The following is a 10,042-nucleotide window of genomic DNA, read 5'->3' as shown; positions in this document are numbered from 1 at the left end:
GTATAAGGTTATTGTTAAAAAAAAAGTGCGCTCAGATGGTCTATTGCCACAAAACGGCACAAAAGTAAATCCGTTTTCTTGAAATATTCAACTTCTAATTTTTTTGAATGAAGTATTTGAGACTATCAAATTTAATCCAGTTTAAACTATTTTATGACCAATACCATTTGATAAGCATTAGTAGCTAATTAAGCCATTAAATTAAGTAAAATTTTAGGTAAATTAAAACTCAACTGAAAATATGGATTAGCCGATCAGAAAAATCCATTTGATAATCTATTTTAAATTTCTTGAGGGTTGTGTTCGCCGAAAACATCAGTGATCAAAGATCTGAAAAATTATTATTCAAAAATAAATTTTGAGTCGTGAAGTGTTAAGGTTGATGTATTTTCCATAATAATAATGTGCCCTTCCTGTTTGCCATAATGAGGCATCAAAACTGATACATAACCAACAATTTACATCTTCCTATTATTTTTTTCAACCAAAATTTAAATCAAAATGAATAAAAATAATAATAATAATATCCATTCGTAAATGCCTCTGTTACACTCGGATCAAAGCGTGGAAAGCTCACTTCAAAGCTTTCCATATTGAGCATCAAAATTGCGTAATAAGGAATATAAAAAATACATTTCAAGTACATTCATAAATTCCGCTTCTTTTACACTCAGTTCAAAGCTATGAAAGCTCCAGCTCAGCAGGTTTCAACCCGTCGTCTCTTCAAAAGCTCGCGATTCTCGCTCTCGACCGTATTTAGAGTCCCATTTTCCTGAATTTTAGATTCATTTTTGTCAGCATTTTGATCCACAAAAGTCCATCCGGGGAAGTCTGATTCCGAGAATAAGGAGGTTGGCGTGGCTCTGTAGAATGCAAGAGGAACCTGTTTTATTCGCCGTCGGATCTGCAAAATAGACGCAGGAGGATTAGAGCATGTTGGAGACGACTATTTGCCGAGCTAAAAAATAACCCACAAAGATAGCAACAGGAAAAAGCAGTTTATGCTGTTTTAGCAGGCCAGGAGTTCACGGAAGCGATTAGAATTCTCTTGGATATTTCATTCCAGTTCAGAATGGATACTATCCAGTAATCAACTACACTAGAATAGACTGAATTGTAGTAACTTCTAGAAGCATAGACAGAAGCTCACCTCATCTCTAAAAACTGTGGCATACGATCCAGAACTGAAATCAGCTACTGCAACTTCTGTAGTTTTAGCCCTAACAGTGAGATCGTTCTCAAGCGAAGCAACAAATCTGATCACATTTTATTTCATTTGTCAGAGAGGCTAAGAATGGGAAAATTGGGACTGATGAACAAAAAAAAGTGGGGATATGAACCTCGAGACAGCAGGCGAATAATGATGGCGCAGAGTATCGATTTCCCATAAAGAGCTTCCTGTAAAACATATAACCCAAAGGGTCAGATATTATTTTTTAAGGCTGAAACTTTTTCCCCTCGAATAAATTAATAATCCAGTGTTTTGGTCCGGTTGAGACACAAAATCTTATAGCTTTGGTTTCTAGAACATCAGCTACAGCTACAATTTCATTTTTTTGGATTTCACTATCTATTTTGCTCTCGATCATATATATTCAAAAAAAAAAAAGGTATTCAGATTCCCGCTAACTATAGGCTATTTTGAATTAGGCCCCTCGACTTTATTTTATTTTTTTGCATTGATTTGTCCTTCAGATATTACGTCAGCGAAATTGGAGATTCTGTGAAAGTTACTGGTCAACGGTCAGTTGATAACAGAATCTACAATACCAATAGCTGAAGAGGGGATGGAAACATTACTTACTTCTGGTGATGAAATAAACGCAAATTGCAACAATTGAGAGCAAAAAGTTAATTAAAAAAATAAAAATAAAGATAATATTTAAGAGGTCTACTTCAAACCAGCCTACAATTGAAAGGTCTCCATAAACTTTTGCCAAAAAGTAGATATTTTTTAAATCTCATAAAAAGAGACGTAATCATAAATGTACTGCCAATGATCTAATGAGGACACTTACTCATAGCTTTAGATTTAACAGGGTCCGTCGCTTCACTGTTAAACAGATCAACACCTTGCTCCTTATTGTGCATTAGAGGTGCAGCATCAGAAACTCTTTCATTTTCATTAGGTTGGTCTCCCTTCACAGAAGCATCAGCATTAGCTTCCTCACCATCCTGCAGAATATCAGATATATATAGCAACCTTAAATAATCAACAAAAGGAAACAAAACCTACCCAAGGTTGCATGAGGATGAAGATGCAATCTGTTGTTTTACCAAAAAACTAATCATTAATGGAGAACCATTAATATGTAACCAGAAGATTGGGAGAGAATATAGATAAGCCAGCAGGACCTAACTTGCAGAACTGTAAAACAGAGATAATTACGTATATCCAAATAAAATTGTCTAATTTTCATATATGTATTATTTGGATCTCCTTTTTTACACATGTAACCTTCCAAAATCGAGTTTTTAGATTATGCCCTCTCGGAACTAAATTTTTTGACACAAATGCTGCTTATACTGAAAGGCTTTAGCCAAAGGCTACTAGCCCTTCCTTATATCTGTTGACTTTCCATGTAAGGGCAGTTTTTTAAGAAGTATAAAACTTTGAAGGGCGCATTTATATTCCTTTGAGTTTAATAGTGATATATCAGTAAATAGTAATGTATGCAAAAACATGAAATTTCAAGTGCATCTGTGGAATTTCAAATTTCACAAGATGTGTAATTAATTTTGTAGGGCTATTCCTATTTCACAAGATGTGTAGTTAATTTTGTAGGGCTATGTATTTAAGTGACCTTATAATCAATTATATAAAAGTCAATTGAGAATATGTCAAAGAGAAGTGGTGGAGAGAACAAGGAAGAGGAAGGGTAATGAGAGAGATACCCAATGAACTAAAAAATTTATTGAGGGGTGCCGCCGCAATAGATTGTGAATCACAGAAATAATGATCAACTCTCCTGATGGCGGTACTGAGAGAGCCAATCTACTTAATTTCTTAGCAAACGCAGCAGCAAGAGATGCTGAGATATATGTTGATTTCAAGCACATGTCCAAGAGCTGAAAAGTATCATAAATCAAAACTATTAGCAGATTGGAAACCCCGATATATAAGAAAATGGAAAATAACAAACCATGAGATATTATAAATGGGAAAAGGAAATACCATAAATACCCCAGCAAACCTGGTATTTGTGTGTCCCTGAAAACTGTATTATTTTGCATTCATGCGCCTAGGCCATTACTAAGCATACGTGGCAAAAACTATTAGTGCACCGATAGCCAAGCAGCGTCACAGGCTCAATTAAGGAAGGTTTGCAAGGGTAGGCAGGCAAATGCAAAATTTGTAGAGACAATATACTATTATTATGGATTTTGGAATATTTGCAAGGGTTTTTATGCAGAAAAAGGCCTTACAAAATAATTTCAAATTAGATGTACATACGACAGGCACATGTACATGAAATGGTAAACAGACATACACTATTTACTGCATGGATGAGAATACATACAAATAACAACAAAAAAGTTCCAATACTGTACATGGCAGTGATAAGAATTTCAACAATCTTTAGTGTAATTTACCTTGCCTTTGAGGAAAGAATAAGAGTTCAAAGTGCTGATTGTTTGGAGAATAAGATTGCAATGAGGCCTATCACAAGGCATATTCCAGTTAAAATGAAATTAGGTGGTTTTAGACATATTCCAGCCAGATTGGAATTATTTTTAGGCATATAATATTGTCTTTGTCGCATATGCACTGCCCTCATGTTTCTTGAAAGAAAACAAAAATGTCTAACCGCTTACAAGATGCCAACTTATATAGAAATCCACCTCCTACAAAGTAATTTTAGTCATTTAAATTCAACAAGTAACCTTACAAAGTCAATTAGATTCAGCAATTAAAATTAAGCTACTCTTATTTTAATATTACTCAGAAATGCGAGAAGACAAATTTTGCTCCTTTCACCGCATAATTGATTTCCAGAATACGACAATACTGCACAAACAGACTATATCACTTTCAATCAAACAATAACTGTTTAAATACTTTCTAGATATCCATAACTTTACAGGGAAAGTTGGCTCCTTAAATAGTGATTTGAATCCTTTACCAATAGAAAAGCCAAGCTGACTAAATTACTTTTCTTTCAATATAACTTACTTGGAAAAACACTGCCCGATGTTTTGCCATGAAAACTGACGGTGTTAGTAATGCATAGAGCTTTTCGTAGAATTTCGGATACTCCAAACCGTGTTGTGTCATAAGAATGAAAAGACCACTGAGGGCCATTACACTAACAACACCACCAATATCATATGATCTGGTTAAAAAATCACTGCAGATACAGAAAAACAAGAAGTCAGGCTCGCATTGAGTCTCCAGATAAAACAGATTTTTACCAACAACTTTAGGACATATTTACATACCACGACAAAATTTTCTAAGTGCTTATATCCCTGAACAAAAAAAAATGGTCATATATGCCCTTCAAAAAAAAATTTGATTTCGTATAAAGGAACTATTGTACTTATAAAATGTCTTTTAAAAATATTTTTTCTAACAGAAAACTAACTTGCTGAATCAGATCACTCTCTAAAATAAGTGTATTTTTGCAAGAAAATGCATTTTGAAGGGGCATATGCAAAAGTTTGCATTACTGGTGTATACACGTAAATATATGATTGTGTTGGGATTTACACAAAATCCTCCAACATTACTACATCTCACCTTAATATAGCAGGATTCGCCATACTAGGAATCACATTTTGATGGAGAGTTGCAAGAACCTGGAAGTTTAAGCAATGCGTACATAAAATAATGAGAAGATGATAAGATAATATCTAGTTTCCAGTTAATAGAAACTTCATGCCTAGAAAAACAATAACTATGGAAAAGGCCTGCAGTGTGTTAAGGGTAAAATATAAGGACACCCTGTAGTTTCACGACATTGTTACTTTTTCCTCAAACTTCCTTCCAGTGACCCCATTTGACATCCAAAAACATCGGAATCTGTAACAACTATTAATTTATGCTGTCTGCACGTGACAGTACCCTTTGAAATGACCATATTTCTTTTTTTTTGTGGCATGACTTTCTCTGTTTACTTTCTAATTGTGCTACAATGATCATTTTACGGGGAAAGGTTAGATGAAGAAAATGTGAAGAAGCAAAAGTTGGACGAAAACGAAGGCCAAGGGTACAACTGTAAAATATAGGAAAATTCAACATATTATTAAGTAGAAATTTAGGGGTACAAAACACCACTGTTCACTGAACATGTGTGATGGTCACCAAACTTCCACTTGTTTAGATCCAAGCACAGAACTTCAACTTCCAATTCACATAGTTCATTTCATTAAGCTCCATGCTACTTTCCTAACAAAATGACAATGTAATAGCTGATTTAGTTGTGACATCAACTGTTGAAGGTGACATGGCAATTCATTCATCTCATAGGGATAACTTGGCAGCTGATCCAGCTGCCAAAATCACCTCTTGGTGATAATGTGACAGTTGAATAACAATATGTCTTGCGGTGATGTAGCCGCTGAATCAGTTAACAAGACATTACCGTCATGCTATGTCATTTCTTAGCAGCTGAATGAACTTTCACACAATCTCTTCATTAGTGAGATCAAACAAAATTTGACAGAGTGACTCGCTTGAAATAGAAATTGAAGATAAACACCTTAATTTAAACAAGTTATAGTTCATGTACCAAAATAAAACTTCATCATAAGTTCAATGACCGGTAGTATAATTTACCTTGACCCAAAATTTTTGGCACTATTTCTCACCAAAAAAAAAAAAAAAGAGACTAAGTTGCAATATCACAGAAAAAGGAGACTAAGTTGCAATATCACGAAAGCACAAGACTAGCCTGAGATTTTACCCTGAGACAAGAAGCAGAAAAAGGAGAAAAAGAAAAAGAACATATAAGAACTACTTTTCTTATATAGAAAAAAAATACCTCCTTGTATACATCAAGAGGAAGTGGTAGCTTAAGGAAGGATAACCATGCTTTAGTAAATTTGGACTTCAGCTTTTTGGTGACGTGACTCGTAGAAGAGAGCTGAACAAGATAAAGTCAAGAGTTAGAGAAATGAGCATTGAGAAAATCCAGCACATAAGCATCAGTGTATCAAACATGATTTTTATTTATAGAAAAGTAAAACCATTCTTTGACATTATTTTACATGTGCAACTTTTGATAGAGATGTCCATCAAACCCAAAACCCTGGACCTGAACCAGAGTTGAACCAGACCGAACTATTCCCAATCATACGTGTGTAGTAAATGGGGTAGAAAGAATACCCATTACAATTTTGGGTAGGGTTTCCTATAGAAACTTTATCCAATGTAGACTCAGACCTTCAAAATGTTGGGTTTTGGAAAAAAGTTTTTTATTCTATAACCAACCCATGCCCATTGTAATTTTGAAATGCTCATACTTCATACGCTTCCTTTAGGCTTTCTGTTTTCTCAAGAACCAGTTTATGCCAGTCACATGAACAAGAATATCGTATTAAAAGGATTTAGATAAATAATATCGGAAAAATGCAATGAACTCACATCACTATTTATGTTTGTGGCCTTTCCGTCAGTAGAACTAATCTTGGAAGAAACTCTTTCTTTTCCTTTTTTGGATGAAATACCTAATACAACAAAGATATGCAATCAAAGTGACAAGTTAACAGCAACAACAAAGACGAAGCAAAAAAGACAAGAATATAAATGGAAAGTTCTTGCATAAGCAGAAAAAAAACACGCAGCTATCAAGCATGTCTAATGTAAAATCAGTAGAAATTCAGTATAAACAACTTAAATGTATAATCAAATAGTTTTAAGGGAAATATGTCGACAAAGAAACTTGTTGAAACCAGAAGCTTTCTACATAACACTCCCAATCAAGTAAATTAGTCAATGCTATCCAGTGTAACAAGACGTTCTTTACTGTTGATACTTATTAAGTATAACAAAGATGCTTTCTAGTTAGATGATTTTCCAACTAGAATATATATGTTACTTATTACAGGAAAGGGGCATTTAAGAAGTAAGAAACCAATGCTATTTGAGAGCTATATATGGGTCTTACCACCCTCTTTGTTGATTGACAACACTTGAGTCATAAAGATAGTTGCAAAATATTCACAAAGAAGACAACACATCTAATGATAAAAGAAGAAGAAGCTTGTACTGCACCCAATTCACATCACATCTCGTAGCCACTTCTCAAAATTATTATAGGTCATCCGAATGATACTATGTGATGAGAAACACTTAAAGAAAAGTAAAGCAAGAACTACTATTCTTTCTCTAAATAAAATAACTATAAATGATAATTGGATTATAACCAGATAAGAACAACAGCTTTCGTCTAATTATCTAACATGAACAGTGTAGGTTGAAGGAGCATTTGAAATGGAAATTATCGAATAAAAAAGGCAAAAAGCAGCTATACTCACCGAATTCACACCACATCTCGTAACTTGCTTCTTTATCAAGTTCTAAAGAAGGAAGATGTGACAAAACATAGTACATGTTGTGAATGGCAATCTCCTCACTGCTCGCAAGAAAGAAAAAGAAAAGGGTATCATACACTAAAAATATACAGAAGTACAATATAAGCAATCTGGAGCACTAACACATGAATAGAATGATCATATAAATTGTTGATAACCTAGAAATGCAAGTTCAAATATGTTTACTGTCCATATCTACATTGTTGTTGGCCAACTATCCAAAGCAAGGTAATAGTGTCACATTGGTACACAAATTTCATTTGTTATCAGGAAAGAACAATTTTCTCATAATTATTTCCCGTCAGGACATGCCCCTCAGTCTTCTTGATTGCATAGTGACACTCCCTAACTAAGCGACATGGACTGAGGCTATGAACGAAGAAATTATAGCAAACCATGAATCGAGTACTAGTTTTTACTGTGATATTAAAGGGGTGTTTCCAACTTATACTATAGATAACAACTTTTACAGTTTTATTAAATGAGAATAGAGGCTATAAGAAGGCAAAATCATGATACAGTCAACATTAAGTCACAATAGGGGGAAAAAAAGGTATTAGAAATTATAGCATAGAACATTCACAACATAGCAATACCACATAATATGTGCATTAAAAATTAGGCAGAAATTAGAAAACACTCCTGCCTCAGTAAATATTGCATTTTACCTTGATTCTGGTATATCATTATTATCTGAATCCCTTTTCCCAGAATCTACATAAAGACAGATATAAAAGTTGTGACTTGTGAGTACATTTTCTGAAGTGTGAAACATGTGAAAATATGGAAGAAAAGAAAAGCTAACAGAATATTACGACTAAGTTTTGTTGTCTCGAAATTTCTGGCAATCTTGTCCATGCTTGTGTAGGTGAAATAACTGCAGAAAGATGAAAAATACTTAGAAGATAACTAGACAGCTAGTCTACATACACTAGCAATGTAGACACGCATGGTTTTAGGGTCGTAAACATACCGAACATCTGTGTACTTGAAATATTTCGATACAAGCAAGTCTACCAAAGGATCAACAGAAGATGCAGCGTGAATCTGCATTAAGAACGTACCAGAAGTTGAAACAGTAAACACATTACAAGGTCAGTCGATATAATTGCTGAGAATATGTAAGAAACTCTCACTTAACAATAAACATATCTAGACAGGAAGACAGCACTAAGCGATACTCCAACAGCTTCTTTTTGAAGCAAAAGCAAGAGCACCAAATTGGAGCTTCTGCTTTTATTAAGGCTCAAACTCTCATAGGCTGCTGCTGCCAAATGAAGAAGCAGAAGCTAGGCCACACAGGCCCTCTTATAATATATTCGAAAGCCATTACAACAATAAACGAATGTTTAGCTTGTTGATTGTATACATAATTAGATAACAAAAGAATACAGTGGAAGAGGAAAACTTACAATGCTTTGAAGAAACCTATGGTAAATAGCAGACTGAAACCTCCCACCCTTTCTGAGCTTCACAAAATCCATAATTGCATCCAATGCAACATCCTAATGTGGATTAGTTAACAATAAACGGTATTAACATCAATAGGAAAAGGCGACAACCCTATAATCCAATTACCCAGTTTCGATACATTCCAACAGCAATGATACATAGTAGGAAACACAACAAGTTCCGATTTTTACTACACTAAGTCATCGAATAACCAAATAAACCTCAAAATCAGCAAAATTCTCACCCTAAGTGCTTCCGAGGGGTGCGGCGAGACCGCTAACCGGATGAGAGCATTAATAAACTCATCAAACCTCTGTTTAAGCCACAATCCAAACACAGTTTTCGGATCCTCATCTTCCAATTTTGATCGAGACGAAGACGAAGAAGACGCGGCCGGGATCTCCGGAAGGAGAGGGACGAAGAAGGATTGGACGGAGATGAGAGATTCGAGGGCGAATTCGAGAGGGGAGGAGGGGGAGAGGAAGGAGAGGAGGCGGGGGAGGTTGTTGACGTGGGCGAGGGAGGAGAGGAGCTCGTGGGCTAGGGTTTTGAGGCCGTCTAGGGTTAGGGTTTTCGCTTCTTCTTCTCCTTCTTCGTCGCTCTTACGTCGCCGCTTCTTCTCCTTCTTCGACTTCTTTGCGGGAGTCGACGCCATTAACGCCGCGATAAAGAGAGAGAGAGAGAGAGAGAGAGAGGAGGCGACGACGAGGGGTTTAAGCTTTCGCGTACGAGGGCTTTTTAGGTTGGATCATTTGACAAATTTATCCCAAACAAAAAGAAATTTACGAAATGCCCTATTACTATAGAAAACAAATTTTAGAAATAATTTTTGTTGTTTTCAATTTTTTTTTTAAAATATTTTAGAATAACCTGAAATAAATTTTTGAATTATATTTGGATACTATTTACTTATTTCTGACGGATATTTTTATAGTATTTGAATATTTTATATTAAAATTATATATTTCACTGCGTTCTCCGTTGCTTGTATTTTATGGTAATATTTGTGATGAAAAAAAGTGACATTCGATATTAGCTTTAAATGCATAATAAC

The 10,042-nt window shown here is 34.9% G+C and overlaps 1 protein-coding gene across 1 annotated transcript; it reads right to left on the bottom strand.

Moving 5' to 3' along the window:
• On the bottom strand, window positions 388-9,708 carry LOC109715618 (nucleolar complex protein 4 homolog). Its single transcript, XM_020240726.1, has 15 exons — window positions 9,233-9,708; window positions 8,949-9,041; window positions 8,510-8,583; window positions 8,352-8,413; window positions 8,205-8,250; window positions 7,480-7,577; window positions 6,587-6,669; window positions 5,985-6,086; window positions 4,742-4,800; window positions 4,175-4,349; window positions 2,896-3,069; window positions 2,019-2,175; window positions 1,341-1,398; window positions 1,151-1,256; window positions 388-904 (listed from the first exon to the last, which is right to left on the bottom strand). Exons 1-15 carry the CDS (start codon window positions 9,641-9,643, stop codon window positions 698-700), a joined length of 1,905 nt encoding a protein of 634 aa, XP_020096315.1. The 5' UTR covers window positions 9,644-9,708; the 3' UTR covers window positions 388-697.

Source organism: Ananas comosus, linkage group 9 (assembly GCF_001540865.1).
Source record: "Ananas comosus cultivar F153 linkage group 9, ASM154086v1, whole genome shotgun sequence".
Taxonomy (NCBI): Eukaryota; Viridiplantae; Streptophyta; class Magnoliopsida; order Poales; family Bromeliaceae; genus Ananas; species Ananas comosus.
This window is presented reverse-complemented; position numbering and strand designations above follow the sequence as displayed.

Bases quoted from the DNA above. Each gene is read 5' to 3' on its own strand.
- LOC109715618 (XM_020240726.1), bottom strand. From the start codon at position 9,643: ATGGCGTCGACTCCCGCAAAGAAGTCGAAGAAGGAGAAGAAGCGGCGA. The intron at 4,801-5,984 runs GTATTTTTTTTC...TTAAACTTCCAG, and splicing joins CTCTTGATGTATACAAGGAG to GTTCTTGCAACTCTCCATCA. The intron at 1,399-2,018 runs GTAAGTGTCCTC...TATGTTTTACAG, and splicing joins TGTTAAATCTAAAGCTATGA to GAAGCTCTTTATGGGAAATC.